General features: G+C 41.9%; 1 protein-coding gene across 2 annotated transcripts in view; it reads right to left on the reverse strand.

The window, feature by feature from the left end:
- Positions 1 to 22,591, reverse strand: part of TBX15 (T-box transcription factor 15) — a 131,789-nt gene that overhangs the window by 23,723 nt on the left and 85,475 nt on the right. For both annotated transcript variants that reach the window (XM_077807349.1, XM_077807350.1), the window contains 4 exons: positions 15,873 to 15,974; positions 14,382 to 14,553; positions 13,765 to 13,932; positions 7,983 to 8,047 (listed from right to left, as the gene is read on the reverse strand). In XM_077807349.1, coding sequence (XP_077663475.1) covers positions 7,983 to 8,047; positions 13,765 to 13,932; positions 14,382 to 14,553; positions 15,873 to 15,974 — 507 coding nt within the window. The remainder of the gene's footprint in view (positions 1 to 7,982; positions 8,048 to 13,764; positions 13,933 to 14,381; positions 14,554 to 15,872; positions 15,975 to 22,591) is intronic.

The raw sequence follows: 22,591 nt of genomic DNA on the forward strand, positions 1-22,591 counted from the left end.
GGAAATATCTGAAGAGGATTCATTGCCAGCTTTATTTTAATAAGGTTGGACCCTTTAATAGGTATCCAGAATTTGCTCTCTTTTTTTCACTTGATTTTTTGATTTTCAGTGCTATAAAGTTTTAATACTGGGCAATAAATGAAAGTTCCATTGTCTGAAAAATGAAAAAAGATGTCCCAGCTATCTGTGTGTGTGTCAATAATCTATTCCATATGGCTGGCCCGGCCATGCCTGCTGCACACAGAATTCATGTCACCATTTCATTGTTCACTCAGGAAGCCAATCCATAGGCTCCAAGTATCCTTCCTGCGTCTCCTTCCCTATCCAAAGACTCCGATTGCTCCTGGCAGAGCCTACCCTTGTTCATCTCAGCTGCCAGAGATCTAGGTAAAGGGAAGAGCCATTGCATACCCATGGCTTAGGGTTTTCTTTCCTTTTGTCCTCTCCCCCTACATTTGTAGATTGTTACTTTTTAACAGGTAAGCTGCCTCTTGCTGGTTGCAGGAAATACCACATCCCAGAGGAATGAGGAGCCCATGCAAAAGGGATTCAAGCAGGCCTCCAAAATATGTCTTGCAATTTTGCATCTGTAGATTGGCTAGCTAAACATTCAGCTACCTGATCTGCATGTGCAATTCAGAAGCTATTTTAGAAAATTGTGGTTTCCACGCTCCTGCCACTTTTCAGGAAATCAACCAAACCATACCTGAGTCTAACTATTTATCTTAGGTACTTGTCTAGCCCCCATCACCCTGCTATCTGTTCACCTCACTTTTTTTCATTTATTTACCCTCACAACATACCTGTGAGGTAAAGCAGTATCTTATCTTATCACGATTTTACAGATGGGGAATTGAGGCACAGAGAGACTTGCCCAAGATCACACAGGCAGTGTGTGGCAAAGGAAGGAATTGAATCTAGGTTTCCTAAGTATTAGGTTATTCCCCTAATTGTCCTTTCAAAAAATAGTAAGATCACTAGCTACCATCAACTAATATTCTTTAAATGCTAAAATTTTTAAAGCCAAGCTCATCACACTGAGCTCTTGGGCACACCGTTTTTTCCTCCAAACTGTTTGTTCCTCTTCCTCCAAACACATTTCCTGGTAACCCAGGCAGTGAGCTGTACAGGGATCAGTTCTTTCATGCAAATGGCCTAGAACCTGAGGGAGACAGGCAATGAAGTAGAAAAGCAGGGAGCGAAGAACATTCCAGGCATACGGCCATGCTAACCCAAGTTTCACCCCATCCTCATTAGATCTATGGTTGGCTTGTTGGTTCATGATTTATAATCTGCCTGTTGTCTCATTGTTTCTGAGCTCCACAAGCAGCCAGAGACCACCTTACAAACCACAGAGCTTTGCTGTAATGTATTCAGCATTAGGGCGGGGATTTTATGAGGCGAGATCTTCCTCAGATGGATTTGGATAGTCATACAATCATACAATTTCCCCAAGGCAGCAATTAATTCAGTCTTGCCTTGCACTATCAAGCCAGGTTCTGCCCAAATGGAGAGTTTGGGGGGAAAGTTATGAGCAAATGAAAACCAAAGGTTTATAATGGAGACCCATTTTGCAGTTTTAACGGCAATATCTAGTCCCTGTGGATGCTGCAGGAGGGAATAAAAATGAAAATGGAACAGTGTAAGAAACATTAAAAAAAAAGTAAAGGGGCAGCTTCTATTTCACAGTCATGGCCCCACCGCCAAGCAGAAAGGCAGTTTCTATGGGGAAAAGCTCAACAAAAAGAGGAGGCAGAATATTTTCCTCTTTTCATCTTGTGCTAGTTTTCCCTTTGCTTTATTTGTTCTGCATCACCTGTTGAAAAACTTTAGTGAAAGACATGATAGCAAGATTCAGTGATGCTGACACAGTTCCCATGAAGCTTGCAGAGAGGAGCGCAGCTTCACAAGTCATTCTGTAGCTCCCACTGGTGTTTGTTTATTAAAAGGGAAAGAGATTTTAATATGAAATCTCAATGAGAAGCTGTGTGTATTCCTCCTTCAGAAATGGGCCTTTCTCAAATTATGCCAGTTTATTTTTCAAAAAAAGACAGCTACATTTTAAGGGAAATGTTTTCCAGCTGCAACCTGGATGCTGCAACTGACAAAAATGGTTGGGGGACAGAGGAGAAGGCACAGAATACCACATGATAGTTCTTCCTGTCAGCCCCCTCCAAGATGAGGCTGGAGCTGGGGGTTGAGGGAAGGAAGAAGACTTAGTTAGCATAGTTAAGAGCCCCACACACTCAAAGGATCCATTCCACACTGTGTTCACTCCAGTTCTCTAGTTTTCGCACAGTTTGGATCTGAATCCCTTTTTCTCTTGTGTGTGTGGGGGGATGTACATGTGTCTGGGTATGTGTGTGCAGGGAGCAGGTGTTTGTTTTTTGGAGAAACGTTCTAAGTGTTACAGAAAATTTCTCAACCTGGCTGAGAATTGTAGTAAAATCTTGGCAGGCCCAGCATTAGTAGGACAGATGCTTTCATGTTATATGTGCTCTCAGATTCCTTCCCCTGCCTCTTCTTTAAAACTCCAGGCTACTCTCTTTGATGTGTAATACCTTAAAGATTTTAATTCCTCTTTACATTAGCAGAGAGCGTTATGAGTTCTACCCACAGCTGCAGCCATGTTACAATTTCTTGACCTTCCTTAAGTCAATGAGCCACAAGATCCCAACCTTTTCAGCGAACTGTCCAAATTCACCAGACTAAGACCTTGTCACTGCCCTCAGTCTCCCATTCAGCTATGCACTGTGTCAGGCATTATTCTTGCCACTGTGAGCAACTCAACCTCCACTAAGCGGAGACATGAAGCAAGATTGCAACAGGAAAAAGGATAAACACTCATCATTAAGAAAGGAGACCAGGAAAACAGTCGCACTCCTGAAGTATCAGAACTGCTATGTGTGCCCTGACATGGGAATCTCTGATCTAAACAGGGATGGTGTTAGCTCACTTTCCCTAAACCTAATGTGAGATGAGAACATAGGAAATTACATATCTGATCAGACCTAAGATCCTCTTAGTCCAACAAGATGTTCTGTCTCCCCACAGTCACCAGCACAATGCTTACCCTATATATTATTATTAACTAAAATCTACATTCAAAGGATATTAAGGTTACAAAGTCAAGCACTAAAAAGTTAGGAAATGCCAGAATTAAGATTGCCTGTACCATCGTAATTTGCCACCCTTGTGCGTACGCATTATGATACAGTCTTTAATTACAAGATCACACACTGTTTTTTTCCAAAAATGACACACACACACACACCCCGTCGCCTCATTTAGGAAACTTGGGAACCAAAATTGTGTGGGCCAACTGGGGGCATTGAGAATGACTCATATCTTGTCCTGACAAATTTTCGATAAGACCCGAAGTAGAAGTGGCAAGAGAGGGAAGGCAAAGTTCAGATGGTCAGACCACAGAAGGAGGAAGGCATCACCCTGAGAGTGACGTCCTAGGGCTCCTGCGTAGCAGTATATTTTGCACTTCCTGTATGAGAAGTGAACAGATCCCTGGTGGGTGTTCCCCACTGAGCAAAAATACTGCTCACTGCTGAGTTATTTAAAACTCACTCTTGATAGTAAAGTGTCTGTTATGGGTGTTGACCAACATCTTTTGAGTCCCTGGAAGATAAACTGCTGATAGGGTGATTTGATTCCTGATGCACCAATTCCATAGGGTGACTGCTTCTGCACACAGAGGAATATATCTCACTGCTCCCTGTTTGTTGATGTCAAGGACAGTTTCATATTGTCCAACATTATGGGTATCTGGTGATGTTATATGAATGGGAGAAAGGCTTTGCAAGCCTCTCAGACAGCCCGCAATTCTAAAATGTTGATGGGCACCCTGGCTTTTCAGGGTATACAAGTGCCCTGTGTCTGTTCATGTGGGCTCCCCAGCCCAGGAGCGAGGCATCTGTGATGATCGTCCTGTCTGGTGAGAGGGAAAGGAAGGGAATGCCTACACATGCTTGATGCGTATTTTTCTACCACAGTAGATATGATATGCTTTTGTATTGCAAACACTGTTTGAAGCCATGCCTGCAGGCATCCAAGATGGAGTCTGGCAAATGGCAAAATGTAAGAACATGAAGCTATATGTCCCAGGATTGAAAGACAAGTTCTGACTGGCGCTCGAGGGTTTTGCGTGACCTGATCTATGAAATCGTCCATCACTTGGAATCTGTCCATTGGTAGATAAGCTCTTGCAGAGACTGAATCTAGAGACTGATGAAGTGTATAGTCTGTGTTAGAGTGAGGACAGACTTTTCCAAGTTTACACTGACCCCTAGGGAAGACAGGAGCTGAAGCATTAACTTGTAGACTTGTAGACTTCTTGATGTGTTTTGGCAATGAGAAGCCAGTTGTTGAGACAGTGGAAGACAGCGCAGTCCCCCGCACATGAAATGGGCAGCTACTACCAAGAACCCGGGGGCAGTTGCAATGTCAAATGGGAGTACTCTGTGAAACTGAGAAAATGTTGTGAGTGAGGCGAATGTTCACCTGAGAGTACGTGTCCTTCATATCGAGAGCTGTAAACAACATGTCCTTTTCCAGGGATGGGATTATAGATGCCAGCGTGACCTCGCAAAATTTCAGCTTGCACATAAAGCAGACCTCATGGCAGAAGGTGCACTCTTTTCTGAATTCGGCCAACGTACACGGAGGTCCCCTGATGTGGGTCCAACCATGGCTCATGGCTTTGTCCATGAGGTGATTTTTGAAACAAAGTTCCTGTCCCTCACAAGTTCAACTGGAGAAAGAACTGATACTGCGCCTTGCTGCAACACGTACTTCCCTGGGGCAGTATAGGGATCGTTGTTGCTGACCAAGAAGGAGCATGGGCAAGAAGCAAAGATTTTGAACCTTGGGATTCTGGGCATAATCAAATACCCATAATGAGGTGGGAGTTCCCTGGGATGGGGAATCTATTTAACTATATAACTTATCTAAAACTGTAGAGTAAAAAATTCTAAATTATTAGATGGATATAGATACGGATATAGATATATAGATGAAGGTCCAGATGCTGGAGGTTCCAATCCTGGCCATCAGGCAATAAGAAGGAACTGGAGAGGCAGTCAGCCCACTCTGCTATTTATGTCCTCAGCTGGATGCATGAGGAGAGCAAAGATGCACACATGGACCAACAAACGCTACTTTCAAGAATTCTGACTCAGGGCACATTGAGGCTATGCATACCCACAGAAGAATAGATACAGGGACCAGCACTCAAAGAAGAATCCCAAGTTCCATTACAGGAGCTGGAGAGCAGTGTGCTCTAGCGTTCAGAAACCCTTCTGCCCCTGCTTCCCTCTGAGCCTGACCTCTGCTGCCCCTACTTCCTCCAGCCTGTTCCTGCCCCAGTCCTGTCTCTTCCCTTGTCCCCAGCTCTCAGTTCCATTCCCCTCTGACCCCCAGACTCATTGACCAAGTCTCCTTGCCCAGGCAGTCCCAGCCTCACATATTCCCCACCCTGGGCTCCTCATTCAGTCTCAGTCTTCCCCTCCAGAGTCCTGCTCCCTGCCACTTCCCCAGGAGACTGGAGTCTCCTCCCTAGATTCCTTGTCCCAGTCTCCTTGTCCAGTTTTGGGTTCCTCATCTGATCTCAGTCTCCTTCATGATCAGGATCTAAATCCAAGTCCCCACCCTAAATTCCTTTGCCCATCCAGTCCCAGTCTCGTCTTACTGAATTCTCATTTAACCTCAGCCTCCTTTCCCCCTCACTGGCTCTTCCCCTTCCATCCCTGTTTTTCCCCCACACCGGGCTCCCAGTCCCAGCCTCCTTTCCCAGTCAATCCAAGACTTCCCACACACACTGCCAGGTCCCACTCCCAGTCTCCCTCTCAGACTCCCTTTCTCAATCTACCCCCTCCACTGCCCCCCAGACCCCAAGTCCAGCTCTTGTCCCTTTTGCATTCAGATCAGGCTGTTTCCTCCCTCTTACTGCCTGGGTGTCAGCAGAAGGAGCTCTGAAAGCACCAGAGAGACAATCTCCCTGTTCTCAGTTCTACTACCCAGCTCCAAGGAGGCCTACAGCAGCTAGGCGCAGCAATTACAGGGAAAGCCCTGTTCAGCCCCTGAAGTCTTTGGCTAGAGCATACTCAGAGCAAATGGAATCTTCAAAGATTTTAGCTGCCAAACTCTAACAAGTCTCTACTCTTATAATGACGTGTGTTCAGCAACGTTAATTATAGGCAGTGTTGTCCGCACCATTTATAATAACTGTGGATGGAATCCTACTTAGTTCTTGGCCTGAGTAATAACTTGTAATAATGAATTTCACAGATAAATCATGCATTGTATAAAAAGTATTTCCTTTATAGGTTTTTAATTTATTGCCTTTCCATTTCATTGAATATCCCTTGTTACGTTTTAGTGCTGGTGAAATACTGTTCTGTCAAGCATTCTACAATTGAAAAATGCAATTTCATTGAAAATCAAAGTATTTCACAGGGTTATTTTGATGAAATTTTTAACTGGAAAAAGTCAAAACATTTTATTTTGACTCTCTTATTTTGTTTTGATAACACTGAAACATTTTGATAGGTAAAATGTTTTGTTTCAATTTTCCCATTTTGATTAATTTTGTTTTGATTTTATAGGAAAATATTAGTGTTAATATTTGTCTAAATTGTATAATTTTATACTATAGCTACTATTTTAATATAAGGGTCTAAACAAAATGAACTGACATTATTGAATTGAAATACTGCCGTGTTTCCAAATCAAAACCTTTTGGAATTTTTGTTTTGCAGGAAATTTTGAAGTTTTGGTTTGTCATTCCAATTCTGAACAGTTTCTTTCCCCCAGCATTTTGGAATTCCCCACTGAATGGAAATTCTGGTTTCTGACCAATTCTAAGTATGACAAAGAGGAGATAGAACCACTTAGTTTACTCTCTCTGTGATATTTATTATTTTGCATGCCTCCATCATGTCTCTTCTAATTTGTCTTTCTAAATTTACAGTCCCAAACTTTTCAGTCTGTCTTCATTTAAAAGTCTCTCCATGCTGCTAACAATTTTTATCATTTATTTTTAAAAAACTCAACAATATTTTTGCTATATCTTTATTAATTATGGAAGGCCCTATATATATTATGGTACTATGGAAGTAGTAAATAATAGTTATAAATGACTTGGAAGAGAGAGCAAAGACCACAGCAATTGAATCAGTAGATAATACTAAATTGAGAAGAATGCAAACTTCAGAGAGAATAGAAAAATAATACAACAGTAGCTAAAGAATTTGATACATGACTAGATAATAAAAAAATAAGAATTAACTTGGAAAAACTCATTGCTAATATAGGTCATAAAAACTAATGTGAAACACAAACAAAATGGAAGGAAGTGCTCTTGGAAGAAGTAGTGCTGAAAGACGCAATGAGATGATAATGGACAGTAAATTAGACATGAGTTTAAAATCTGATATATCAGGAAAATAAACAATTGCACTTTGGGGCATAATGTCATGAAGCAGGGAAATGATATCTATCTCTCTTTATAGGGATCTTGTGTAACAATGCCTAGAACATTGCATTGAGTTCTGGACACCAAGTTACCTGGAAAATACTGACAAACTGAAATACATTTACTGAAAAGCAACAAAATGGAAGAACTGACTTGCGAGGAGAAATGTTTAATCTGGTTATTGTGTTTTCTACTGATGCCAGCAGTACATAGTGGGTGTGTTTAAGCAAATTAAAACAGCCATTCCAAAGTTCTGTGGTAACTAGTTTACAGCAAGTATCAGAGGGGTAGCCGTGTTAGTCTGTATCCCCAAAAACAGCGAGGAGTCTGGTGGCACCTTAAAGACTAACAGATTTACAGCAACTTTCTTTTGCTGTAAAACTGAATTACCCAACAAAGAGCTTTCCTGGAACTTAAAAGGGATTTTAAAAAAGGGAGTGTAAGGGGTACAAGGAGAAAATGAGCTTAACAGAAGGAAAGATAAATGAGATCTTCTTACCTGTTCCTCCCAGAATCTCTGAATCCTTTAGCAAAAGGGTTTCGGTCAATTTTTAATCGAGTGATCTGCAAAGGAAGGAACTGAGAATTAGCAGTTGTTTGAAGATTTTTATTTTGAGAGCAACTAAACTACCCTTAATGCCCTAATATATGCTGCCTCTATTCATCCAACATGTTTTTTATTTTCTACTTACTAACTTCCCAAACAATGCTAAGGAGAAAAGACAACAGCAAAGCACAGAGTACAGCCTCCAGACATTAGGCAGAGCTGCAAAACCCAGGATGGTCCCAACCAGAAGGGGGCTATTGTTAGCTCTGCTTCTTGGTGGTTGGTGATTCATAACTACTCAAAGTTGGGTTAGTTAGGTTCCCTGGCCATTCTGATAGCAACAGTCCTATTTGTGTTTGATAATTGTTTCAGGATAGAGATATCTTGGGGTTGCAGAGTATATACATATAATAAATCAACAGCACCCCAGAGCCAAACATGGTCACACTAGAATTACTGCTCCTGAATATGGCTCTTTGAGCCACAGTCAACCTTGTGTAACTCCATTCCACCAATTTCAATAATAGAGATGAAACTGACTCTTTCATTGTGCAAAATTAGGCTGTAAATCTCACAAGAATAGGCTGTGATTTGTGACACCCTCTCCTGAGGATCATTGCCTCCTGTACAGAATTTTGAGCATTTCCCATCTTGGCTGAAAATGAAAATGACAGAAACTTACCTGCACATTTCAGACCTTAGAAAAAGCTTTGGTGTGAGTTCAAGTGCCAGATGGTGAAGGTTCAAGGGGATGATGTACAGCTGGTTTCTAAACCAGTTCTCTGGTCCCTACCTCAAAGCCATTAATCAGAATCTTTTAGAAATTATTCAAGTTTGTGTCCCACTTTAGGACATTACTGTTACTTATATACTGTTATAATGTACATGGCACTGTACAATAGATTGAAGGAGTCAAAGATCAGAGACCTAGCCCCGTAGGACTGAAAGCACCCCTGTATTCACACCCTATAATTCATGTAATAACCTTTGTGCAAAATATGCCTTGTGAAGCATCATTTAAAAACTAGGAACACACCGATAATCAATATTCTTGTGTAATATATGTATGAAATGCATATTAAGAGTTATAAACATAAGCTGAAATTATTACTACAGTGTGTTTACCAGATAAGTCTGGGTAGTGGGTATGCCAGTTTCTCAAAGACAAAGAACAAGCTGATGCCTCTAGCCCAGTGTCATCAAAGGTGATTGTCAATCACCTGTCAAGTGGCCATTCCTTGGCAACGAAAGGGGGGAAGGAACAGATTGATGTGCATTTTAACAATCAACAACATGGATCCTCTTTCACCACAAGACCCCATGTCTCCATCCTCACAGCTGGAGTGAGCTTTATCTAGGGGTAACCTCAGGAAAATGAATTTCAAAGGGTGACTGGACTACAAAAGTGAGGGGCAAAACACCCCAGCTTATCTCTCTCTTTCACCTAACAAGACAAAGGAACCAGCCTTTTGATTTTTGGGGGAGAGCCTGACCTGAGAATTTGGTCAACCATGTTGCTGGGAGCCTGTGGTAAGGATTTTACCTTGAACCAAGTGTAGCTTAAGTTTGAACTACAAGAAATGTTTTACCTTTATTTTTTTGTAACCATTTCTAACTTTAATACCTTATACTTGTACTCACATGAAACCTATCTCTTTGTAGTTAAATAAACTTGTTTTATTTTTAATCTGAACTAATCCAGTGCTGTGTTTAAACTGAACTGTTTGGTAACTCCAGTTAAAGTAGCAAATTCTTGAATATTGAGCCTTTATGGGAGCAATGGACCTTTAATATATGAACTGTCCAGCAGAGGGCTGGACACTGCAGAACACATGTTTTGGGGTGAAATCTAGGAATGGGAGTGTATTGGGATCACCCAGCAAGTAGTAACCAAGGCTGGTGGAAGCCAGAGTGTGACTGGAGTGTTGCTGACAGGCTGCTGGATCAGGGCTGCAGCTATACACAGACACTCAGGGTGTGACCTGCATGCTGGTAGGCTGTTTGTCAGCAACCCTGATTGGGAGTTACAACAGCAAAGCACTGTGAGGCACGGCAGGTCTCAGGACAAGAAGTGACAGACCCCTCACTGGACTGGATTGCACCCTACAATGTGACATACCCAAAAGGTTCAAAATCAAAAGTGGGTAAAATATGAAATAAAACAGTACATATCCTTAAATTGTAAGGCCAGAAGGACTCATTATGAGAATCTAATCTGACCTCCTGCATAGCACGGGGCATAGAACCTCACCCAGGAAAAAAGCCAAAGATCCATCAATTATTAATTGTAGGGCTAGGGCCTGCCTGGGATTTGAATCAATGATCTCTCTCACCATAAGTGAGAAGCAGACCCGTAAGCCACCAATGTACCCTAAAACTGGTTAGGAACTGAACCTATCACCTCCTACACCCCAAGGCACTATCTTAGGGTGACCATACATCCTGTTTTGGCTGGGAAAGTCCCCTTTTTAAGCCCTGTCCCTGACATCCCGACTTTTTTGGTTGAACGGGGTATTTTTGCCTTTTGCTCTTGCCAAAAAAGTGGTGTGTGCCCCGCTAAGAGGGTTCAGAGGAATATTCTGGCGGAGGGGAGGAGAGACAAGAGATGACACCAGCCCCGCATGGCGGGGTTTGGCCAAACAGATCGGGCCAGCCCCACGCAGAGGTGGAGGGTCTCAGATGATCAGCTGGGATCAGCTCCTCGCTGCGTCCCATTTTCACTTTGAGAAATATGATCACCTTACACTATATTAACCCTACATTAACCAGTACACCTCTACTGACACTTACCATTTACACAGAGTGACTGTGGATATGGCATCAATCTGTCTAATCTATTCAGGATCCTACACCACACACATCACCTTGCAACTGGAAGGCTTCAAAGAAGGAGTGGGATTTGAGGATGGATTTGGGAATGAAAGGAAAATAGCCTATATTATAATGGGAAATCTCATATTCTGAAATTTTCTCCTGGCCTCCACTTCCCTTTTTTAGATTTCCCAACATACACAATTTTCAGATGGAATGAAAACATGCCAAAAGGTTGTAAGTTCTTTGCAGAAGGGAGTGTGTCCCTGTGTTCTCTAAAGTTCTATGGTGCTGTATAAACATTTTGTAATAATGAATTAATTAAATGTGACAAACTCTTTTGAATTGTTTTGACATGATATTGTCACTTATTTCAATGTTGTTTACTTTAACATATAAATTTGACTATATTTCATTGAAAAGAGAAGTGATTCCTAAAGATTGAGGTTACAATGTTATTGTCTGCAAAATAGCTAAGATGAGAAATGTTTTTTCATTACCATTCTTGATTTAAGACAAATTCTTTCATCCCTGCAATCTGTAGCAGCAAACTGCAGACCATATTTTCCTTTCAAGTCAGGCTACATTATCAGATTTTTCCTTTCAAGCTAATTCATGTTGTCATTCTAGTTTATGATGCTTGTTTATGATATATAACTAGACCACTATGGTATTGACACACTGCATAGGACTTTGTCTATTATGACATCTTACTTCACATGGCTGTGATAAATGCTGAGAATCTGCATTAACACTGACATTTTGATCCCAGCACATATTATTGTTTTCATGCAAAGATGGTGAATGGAGGATCCTTTCAATGAGTTGAGGATCCAAATTAACACTTTCCTAAGCATGCGAAGTATAAAAAATGCTCTCCAAAATCAAAGCATTTGAGAACCACTGTTCTACCGCCCCTGGTTCTGTGCCCAGCAAGTGCCCCCTCTCTGTGGCTTTCAGACTTCCCTGGACATTCAGGAACTGAGCTCACATTCAACTCATATTCAATTCTACCCAGCTTCCCAGAATCAGGACAACTGCTCCAAGCCCCTTTAAAGTTGTGTGACATAATATGTCCTCAGAACCAAAATGGTAGTGGCAGTTAATGTCATTTTCATCTCCTTCCCTGCACCAGCTGAACCTCCTGCACCTTGGGAGTATTCACTCTGATGAGGGCAAGCATTAGCACTGACACCATCTCTCCCTTGGGATTTCCACTTGGGAAGGGTAGCTTTAATTTACAGCTGGGACACCATAGGGATCAGCACATTACCCTGCTGACCTGACCTCACCTCCTCTCCCGACAGTAATCCCCGCTTTGGGGCTCGGTAAAGACTTGATTGAAACCACTCTCCACTTTCTGCCTTATGGGCCATGTGCTTGAGCTGCTGGTAGAAACTGCCGCTGAATCCATCCCTATGAAGGTAAAGTCTTTAGAAAGCAAAGTTGCCATCGGTATGGGATTTCTGAACCAGCTATCTCTTCGTCCTTTTACCTCTGGACAATTGGGCTCTTCCCTTTAAGCACAACCCATAGCTCTCAGGCACTGATTCAGACCAGAGTTCTGTAGTTACAGAAAGAGGACCAATTTTTTTCTACAAGCCATGGAAGGATGAAAGAGTGAATCAGACTTTCATCAGGGTATGTTTTAGGTAACACAGAACTGGCCATTCTACTCCAAAACTTCCTGTCTTGGTTAAAATCTCAACTACTTGCATTGTCTTATTTTCCTTTCGGTCTCAAGAAATTCATATCCTTTCAAAACATCTTTTTGAAGTCATTCCTAATTAGAACAGGTATGGAATCCTATATAAATAATTTATAATAATGTCCTTAGTGCATCTAGAATGCCCATTTACTCAGGTGAATAAATACAGCTCTCCATGGTAAGCTCTCTGGGGCAGGGACTGTCTGCTTCAGTATTGGTACAGCTCCTGGTTCGTGACTATTGTATGGCTACTGCAACACAAATAAATAATATGGGCTAAGATGCCATTTCTGGATGTTTAAAAGTCTGGATCAAGGAACGCAGTTAGTCCATAATCAAAGCATTATCTGTTCCAGGAATAACTAGTTCTCCAGATCGTAATTTCATGATAGCAATGCCTTTTTCTGAAGGTATACTGAGTTAATGGACGCACCTTCCTGTGGAAAGTGACCAGGTCCTGAAACACTTCTACTTGTCGTGTACTTGTAAGTAAAGTATTAAGCCATTAAGAGCTGCTATGCATAGTGGCCCCTTTCTCTCATCTATGACTTCGTTTTCACTGCCAAAAACCGGTGTGTTTTACCATGGGATAGCTATGAGTATGTCTACACTGTAAAGAAAAACTCACAGCACTGAGTCTCAGACCCTGGGTGAATTGACTTGGGCTCATGCAGGGCTAAAAATAGCAGTGTAGATGTTCTGGCTCAAGCTGGAGTCCAGGATCTGAGACTCGGTGTGGGTGAGGGTCTAGCCTGAGCAGCAATGTCTACACTGCTATTTTTAAGCTACTCCGTGAGCCTGAGTCAATTGACTGTGCTCTGAGACTCTGTGCCATGGGTTTTCCTTTGCAGTGTAGACATACCCTAAGATGTGTTAGCTTTACCCACTGTAAAATCCTAGTGTTTTTTACTACGAGGTAGGCAGGTGAGGTCAACACCTTACCCCTACCCACAATGATTGACCTCCCCTAGCTACCTCAGAGTAAAACTGCAATGCCCTGTGTCTACCTAGGATTTTGCAGCAGGATAGCTAGCCATCTTTTTTTGCAGTGACAACATAGTTTAACTGCCCATACAGTGCATCTTCTCTGTTAGCTAGCTTTCTCAGAGATTTAATTCTCACAGAGACACAGAACATGCTACTATTTTTATAAATACAGGGGAAAACACTGCAGGTGAAGGAGCTGATGGGTCTCAGGGACACACACTGCTTTACCTGCTGGTTTTGATAGGCTGTCACTGTGGTGAAGACAGTTTCAGGGAAGTTGAAAGTTTTCACTCCATCACCTGCAGGGACTGGTTTTGTAGGAGACAGATCACTGCTGAAGTCCTTGCGGATCACATGAACTCGAGGCTGGTACTTGTGCATTGAATGTAGAATTATCTTTAAATAAAGAAGAGAGGGGGAAATTATTTGCCTTCAAGTCTCCTATGCTCGGCTCATAACAACTACATGGGGATGGGGGCAGGCTAACAAATCCCAAGACTTAGACTATTGTGATACAACTGCACAGTCTTTACACTTGTCTGATAACTGAGTGAGATTCAGCCAGTGATCCCTCCGTGGTGCGTGTATACGTGCAACCACCCCAACAAAACTGAGCTCCTATCCAAAGGGAGCCCTGGGACTGGGGGACAAGGGTTTATACATTGATGTGGTTAGGCAGTGTCCCAGAGTGCAAGCAATGGGGCTGGGCAAGAGGCCTTTCTAGCTTGTGTGTGGAATGGTTGCATCCCTGGGCTTGGAGCAGCAGAGCTGAGAAGTGTTATATCTCCCTGGGACACGGTGGGGCAGGGCAAGGGCAAGGGCACTGGGATTAGCTTCTGACTTACGTGGCCTTGATCATCAAGCTCATTGTTGGTCAGCTTGAGTTTGTCAAAACTGACAACCTGCCTCATCCAGGTGTCGCCAGAAGCCAACGAGTCGGGATGGATATACACCCTGGGAGGCACTGGGGAGTCAGCGTTGCCTGCCACCATCCACTTGGAGCTGTGATACACATACCTGAGAGAGAGGGGTGAATCTTTACGGCTAAGGAACCCCAGAGCCAGTGAAGAAGGAACATTGCCAGAGCTCCCCTTCCCCACCACCCTGCCATACACGTGCCAAGGCCTCATGCACAGATAGGGGGAATGTGCTTTACTGCAACCTTTCACCTTGCAAATGCAAACCAGATAATTGAACTGAACACATGGACGAGGGATTCCTTATTAAAATCACCTTCCCAGTTCCTTTCAGCTATAAAGCTCTGCCATATGTGCTGTCCCGGCTCCTTAACCCTCTCTGTGCTGGAAAACAAGCCTGTGAAAATACTGCTGAGCACTTCATTATTACTAAAAGACAGACCTGTGCGGGTGGGACCTCTCACACTGGATTGTTCAGCATGTATTTTCAGGGTGGATTGATTTGACTCAAAGTGATTTAAATCACTGATTTTAAACATGTTTTAAATCAGCAAGCAAGAATTCCTCATTTCAATCATCTATTTTCATCTCGTTTTGCAGTTATGCTTTGTAGTTCTTTTCTTAAAGAGAAGATGATTCTCACTGGTTGGTGACCATTAAAACATGTTGATATGCAACTAAATATAGCCTTCACCCTAAATTGGATAGGTCTTTTTGCTACCAGGGGATAAACTGTATCTACACACATTTATTAAGCAATCATATAGTATCACATATGTTTATTCAGAGTCTTAATTTTTACATTTTTAGTTTATTATTTCTTATTTACTAGATGATGAAAATTTTTTTTCTTTTGATTTGTGTCCACTCTGCTTGGATGGAAATTCAAATGCCTGGGAGCATCAGTGCCTGTGTCACCGGCTACTCCAGTGCTGCATCCAAAACATAGATCTGCAAATAGCTCAGTCCTGACCTGCAGCACTCCCTGCTATTTCAGTCACAGGTTGCCCATCCCACGGCTCTCTTGGTGAGTGATTGCTAATCCTGGTTAATTGTGAAATGCACACAGACCAACAGAGACTAGAGAGAGAAAAAAATATTATTACTTGAATCAGAAGGCAGGGTTTGAATCCTGGTCTCCAGAAATGCAAGGGAGGGAATGTATTAATCCCCTTTCTCAGTGAGATCCTCAGTACGACGGATCAGATACTCAGATAGTTTAAATCAGCATAGCACTACTGATGTCAATGAAGCAATGCTGATTTACACCAGCTGGTGAATCTGACTCAATCTCTCTCTGATTGAAGCATGGACCTTTACACTTGGGTATAGTGGTAAATGTTTTTCCCAACCTCTCATTCTTTGGTATTCTGAGTCTAGCTCTCATGGTGTTCCTCATTGTGCCGTTGAAAGTCTTACCTGTATCTCTTGTTATCCACAGGCACAATGTCCATGGCTATGTAATACTGCTGGTGAGGGTCTAAGCCTGTAATTTTCACTCTCATGGCTGGAAACATTCTCCTAGAAAAATAAAATTAGAAATGAAGAAGAAAATGGTGAATGCAGGAATTATCAGAAAAGCTTGGGAGACTTGTTGGGATCTTGTTTGACAATAGGCAGCAACCATAAGAATATTGCCGCATGAAGGTCCTTTTGTAATGCAGGTCCTTCTTGTAGGACTGACTTATGGGTGGTTATATGACATCAGCTTAGTAAAGGTGCTATAGTTGTTACGTTGGTAGGTTGCCAGATACCTTCTTCTGTTCTAGTTTCCTAGTGCATAGTTCTTCCATAGCTACTTCAGGGTTAATTGTCTTTGACTCACCCATCTTGTTAGATATTGGCATTTAGATTTTTGTCCTTCTGCTCGTGAGTCTTTGAACTGGTAATGCTAATAAAGTATTGTGAGACATGCTTCAATAGTCCAAAAATACTAAATCTGGATCCCTTGAATCCACCAAGGCTGTTTTTATCAAGTTATTTGCTATTTGTACTGACTTTTCTGTTGAGCCCCTACTACCCAGAGTTAAATGAGTTGACATGGTGTACTTGAACTGATATATCAAAAAGTATTGCTGAAATGAGCCCCTCGTGAATTGTGAGCCATTACCAACTCAGCTAGAATCCCCCGGAAAGCAACTGTGATTTACAATGAGTTACTACATTGCTTTTCAATGTGCTGTGCAACAACTTACAAAAAATTAAATATTGGTCCACTGATAAGAGACAATCTTTTCTTTCTAATTCAAATAGCTTTGGCAATGAGGAATCTCCTGTGGTTTCAGGGATTGTTTTGCATTCTGTTCCCAATATGAGCTACAAATTTCTCACTTGGATACTTTACCTTCTGTCATAAATATAAAGGGAAGGGTAAACCCCTTTGAAATCCCTCCTGGCCAGGGGAAAGCTCCTCTCACCTGTAAAGGGTTAAGAAGCTAAAGGTAACCTCGCTGGCACCTGACCAAAATGACCAATGAGGGGACAAGATACTTTCAAAAGCTGGGAGGAGGGAGAGAAACAAAGGGTCTGTGTCAGTCTGTATGCTGTGCTTGGCCAGGGATAGACCAGGAATGGAGTCTTAGAACTTTTAGTAAGTAATCTAGCTAGGTATGTGTTAGATTATGATTTCTTTAAATGGCTGAGAAAAGAATTGTGCTGAATAGAATAACTATTTCTGTCTGTGTATCTTTTTTGTAACTTAAGGTTTTGCCTAGAGGGGTTCTCTATGTTTTTGAATCTAATTACCCTGTAAGATATCTACCATCCTGATTTTACAGGGGGGATTTCTTCATTTCTATTTACTTCTATTTTCTATTAAAAGTCTTCTTGTAAAAAACTGAATGTTTTTTCATTGTTCTCAGATCCAAGGGTTTGGGTCTGTGGTCACCTATGCAAATTGGTGAGGCTTTTTATCCAACATTTCCCAGGAAAGGGGGGGGTGCAAGTGTTGGGAGGATTGTTCATTGTTCTTAAGATCCAAGGGTCTGGGTCTGTAGTCACCTAGGCAAATTGGTGAGGCTTTTTACCAAACCTTGTCCAGGAAGTGGGGTGCAGGGTTTTGGGAAGTATTTTGGGGGGAAAGACGCGTCCAAACAGCTCTTCCCCAGTAACCAGTATCAGTTTGGTGGTGGTAGCGGCCATTCCAAGGACCACGGGTGGAATACTTTGTACCTTGGGGAAGTTTTGACCTAAGCTGGTAAAGATAAGCTTAGGAGGTTTTTCATGCAGGTCCCCACATCTGTACCCTAGAGTTCAGAGTGGGGGAGGAACCTTGACACCTTCAATGACAACATTCATAGCTGGCCAGAAACAGACATCACAGACTCTCTTCTGACACTTTTCAGTACCCAGGTGGGCACTGTGGATTATGCTTAGCATTTTTTACTTCACACTGTAGCATGTTGTGACACCAAGCCCTTGTAAAGAATCTGGTTATATGAAGCAATGTCATCTGGATAGCCCCAGAAAGGTTTTTATGCTTGAAGCCACCTGCGCTTTTTCTGGTGGCTGTTCATCTAGCACTACCCTTTCAAGCCACAGTAAAGTTGGGACTTTTTGTGTTTCTTCATTGAGCAGATCAATTTTAGTTCTGGGAACCGGGGTAGTCCTTAAGTCATATTTACCTCCAATTCCCCTTCCTGAAGCTCCTTGCTTTGCTGTTTATAGGCACTCTTAAAAGCACATCTCATATGAATTTGCTTTATTGGGCCTATATTTCACATTTAATGAGAACTTTTGCCATTTCATAATCATTCTCTGAAGTCTAGGCAGTGCTTTGCACATTAGTTTTTGTAATATAAATTCCAGTGACTTATGGACTGGTTCTGTCTTGATTGATTTCTACCCATAAACATACTCCTGAAAATGTTCAAACCCAAAAATCAGTTGTAAGTTCAATTTTTGTTCAATCTGAGCATACTGGGCATAGCTCTGTTGTGATTAGGAAGCATAAGCCACTGGGCAAGCATATCTAGACCAATGCCCAACTCATCCCTCTCCAGAGTGTATTCTCCAGGGCTTTGTTTTACCTAGTTTTAATGTTTTAAGTAATGGGTCCTTTACTACATCCCTTGAGGGACTATTGCACAATCTGGTAGACCTTACGTACCAGATGATTTTTCTTCTTTTCAGCAGAGAAGAGCGACATGCTTGAGAAAAAAAATATTTACATCCTCCTCCCCCCTTTGCTTATCCTTCAAACTGAATTTAACCTCATTAGAGGCATAGGATAAGTCTACACTGCAAACAGAGGTGTGACTGCAGCATGTGTAGACATACCCAAACTAGCTTTGATCTAGCGAGTTTAAACAACAACAGCAGTGAAGCTGAGGCAGGATGGGTGGCAGCACAGGCTAGCAAGTTGAGTACACATCCAGCATCCCGGGCAGGTTTCTACAGCTAGTGTTGCTGCCCATGCTGCTGCAACTCCACTACTATTGTTATGTCAGCTAGCTGGGGTACGTCTACGGGTGCTGCAGTCACACCACTGATGGTGTAGACATACACATAGAAGTTGGGTCAAAGTCCAGGGAGGTTGTAACAGCAACACAGCACATCCTCCTAGCAGATGCCCTGCCCCCCCCGCCCCCCCCCCACATTCTCACTTCGTGGCAAATTATCCAGAACTGGGGCCTGAGCAGGGAGTTAGGAAGAAGGAGACAATGGAAGAATTTAACTGTAATTATTCAAACATTTTTAAAGGCTCTGTTGTAGGGGTGTGGGAGATGGGAGGGTATTTTATTCTTTCCCAACCAGTTCACGCTTTCCAGCTGGACAGAGGGTGAGGAAGGAGGAAGTGCCAGTTCATAATCTCTGATGTGCTACTGAGTCACTGCTCCACCTAGTCACAGCTCTTCCACTTTATTCCAAAAAGAAGGAAAATGTAGATCGATTCATTATTGAATCTCATTTTACAAGGGGCATTCACAGGAGGAGAAAAGGAAAAACACGCTGTGGTCACTGGGGCCCAGCCAGCTAGAATGAGAGATATAAAACTGTCAGAAGAATTCTGTGCAGGTGCCCCATAGTGAGAATGTGGATTTATGCACTGGATGGGGTTAGTTTCATAGCTGAACAACTAAATAAATTAAAAAGGAATGATGGACTACCCTAGAGCGGCATTACCTTGTTTCTACCACAATGGCTCGTTAAATCTGTCAAGTCACATGGGTACAGGATGTGGCATTTTACAGCCCAGCTCTTCTTAATTGGAAAGAGGAGGCTATGGAATTGTTTAAAAGATAAGTCATGTTTCAGCGGATTGATGAGGAATCCAGGATTAAATCTGAGGCTCCTTGGGTCTAAATCTGTGTACCACATTGGGAAGATTGAATGCAGTGTATTCCAAGTGACTCTCTCCAAAGCTAAAACCTCAAGTGTAAGGTTGCAGAATAGCCAAAGGGGTTGGTTGCATATGAAATACCTTGTAAAAGATTACCACAGCTCATTCAACAGGCTTAAAGGATAATCTCTGAGATAATTGGAAAAAAGTTTATGCATCCCCCTGCCTTCATAAAAATGCTACAGCTGAAAAAATTCAGTTTATTTGTAAAGTTTTGTAGAAAATTATTGTTTTCTTTCACCTTGGTTGTAAAAGTAGCTCAAAGTTCTTAGACATAAGGAACTACCACTGTGGGCATCCAGCAGGGATTGATGGATGAAAAGGAGGAAATAGAAGAGAATGGGCTAATGACTTCATTAATGTTCAAGTACCCTTCATCTAGAATGATACCAACGAGCTTCACAATTAATAATTGTACTCACAATTGCTGTATGTATGTAAAGGGAATACATAAGTATCTGGTATGGTACAATATGGTGGTTTTATTTAACATGAATTTGGGATGAACAAGTTACTTACTACTCAGCAGTAAAGTGGTCTTTAAACGTAAGCTTGTATAAAATCTTCAAAACACACACATGCACCATATAGTCTCTCTATATACAAAAAGTCTGTGTGTGGGCATGGTAGCCTTCCGGATGAAATGTGCTTGAATTAAATCATCATCATTAGTTTAGGAATATTTGTGAGGGTTTTTTAAAAAGTATTATTGGCACAGCTGTTCATCTCATTCCTCCTACAATGCCAGGCTGCCATAATACCATGAATTCAAATGTACAGGACTCTTGGGGCACAGAAAACTAAACTAATATTATTTTTAAAATCTCTAATAACTACTTAAAATAGCTTTTGCATATACAACAACACAGTGAGTGTGAGCAACATCTGAGGATCTTTCAGGGCTAGAAGGAAGTGCTAATTTGGGGCAGCCAGCACATTTTCTTGGTTTCAACGTTTTTGTTTAATACAGAGACAAGGTCTCAGTTTTCCTTTGCGACAAGTGTTAACATACTGTGGTGACGGGGATCAGATACATATTCCAAAGTTGGGGACTTCCTCATTCCAATGGTTTAAAGCTCTGGTTTCTAACTTTGCTGAGTCATGAGATACTGGTCCATTATTCCATCACAGGAGTGTGCCCATCTAGACTTTGGTCAAATTTGATTTTGAGGGAAACACCACATCAGAGGGAAAGAAGGAAACAGTTCTCTGGCAGGTTGTTTTAAAACACAGTGGTAGTTGCTTGAAGCTTTTCAGATGTTGGAAGACGTCCCAGTGTAGGTGGATTAATGAGCAGAGGGAAGGCGAGGGGTTAAAAGTTAAATATAACTGCAATTAGAAAAAAAGCACAAAACAGTCAACTTTGAAACACCAAGCTTCTTGGCTACTCACATTTGCTTCAGCACCAGGCTCATGTAGGGCCTCCAAAACCCAAACTTTATTGGCAAGGGCCTCCAAAACCCAAACTTTATTGCCCACATATCTGGCACCCATGGCATACAGCAGAACTGCTCAGCTGAGCATGCTTAGAGCCAGGACATTGATTATAGGTAGGACCTCTCTTTTAAAGAAGTGAATAATAAGCAGTATGCTTCTGGTCCATATCCAAATCACTTTAACACTTTAATGTTGGTGGGATGGGAGTATATGTTGCTACTGAATGCTAGTTGCTAGTAGCCAGATTTCTATTAAGCAGAATCTTAATGTGTCACTTTGGTATTGCTCATATTGCACAAACTCACTTATGAACTTTGATGCCAAAATTCCTGTCAAAATTCTCAACACCAGATGGAGCTCTTGACTCCCCTCCCTTCCAAACTCATCTCCCCAGACCAGTGTGAGTTGATCAAGCCAAGTGGCAGAGGAGGTAGGGTAAAGTGCTTTTGCTAATGGTGCCCAGATATGAATGCTGGTAGGCTAGGAAGAGAGACTACTTTGTGGAATTTGTTTCTCCTTTGGTCAGCCAGAGCATGTGCCTGTTGACCTTCAGTACATGTACAGTGAAGGGTTTCTCTCTTCTTTCAATGCTTTTGCATGAGTGGACATGATTTGAGGATAGGAAGAAGTCTATGGTTTTGCTCAATAAATTGTGTGTATGGGGCCGGGGGGGTAATATATTTTGTATCATGCCCAGAAATTTTACACTTTGTTAGTGGAAAAATAAATTTAATCAAGGCTGGGATTTTCTAAAGCACCTGAAGTAGCTATCATTGGGATTGCTCAATGGGCTCATGGTTCAAAACAGAGAAAGAAGTGTCCCCTTCCCTACTAGACCTTTAAAGACTTAATATTTCCCCAGTTTTGTTCCATATTAAAAATGACTTAAATGAATGCCGTATCATCCTACTTACAGTGAAGATCGTTTTAAGACTCTTAACTATTTTAACATTTGCTGCTAAATATGTCAGACAAGGTGTTTCAGTTCTAGAGATTGTTGAAAAATTTGGGGTGAGGGGAGGAGGATCCATGGAAAATACTGACAAAAACAAAGATTTTCCACAGAACATTGACTTTTAAAGGAAAACCTGAAAACTGAAGACTTTCAGTTAAAAACTGAAAGCTCCCCTTGAGAAAATTGAAAAAAAGATATTTCATTTTGGATCATCTTGACCAAATCAAAACATTTCAGGCTGGGGAAATGTCTTATTTCAGGACAGTTCAAAGTTAAAATTGGTCTACCTTTGCTGCTATGGCACTTCATGTTCAGGTGCCTCATGCCCCTATTCTCCCCTAGTGGCCAGGTTCCTCCGCTGGACTACTCTCCCATGATAAACCACAGCCTCCTCTCTTGCTGACC

Source organism: Eretmochelys imbricata, chromosome 1 (genome assembly GCF_965152235.1).
Source record: "Eretmochelys imbricata isolate rEreImb1 chromosome 1, rEreImb1.hap1, whole genome shotgun sequence".
Lineage (NCBI taxonomy): Eukaryota > Metazoa > Chordata > Testudines > Cheloniidae > Eretmochelys > Eretmochelys imbricata.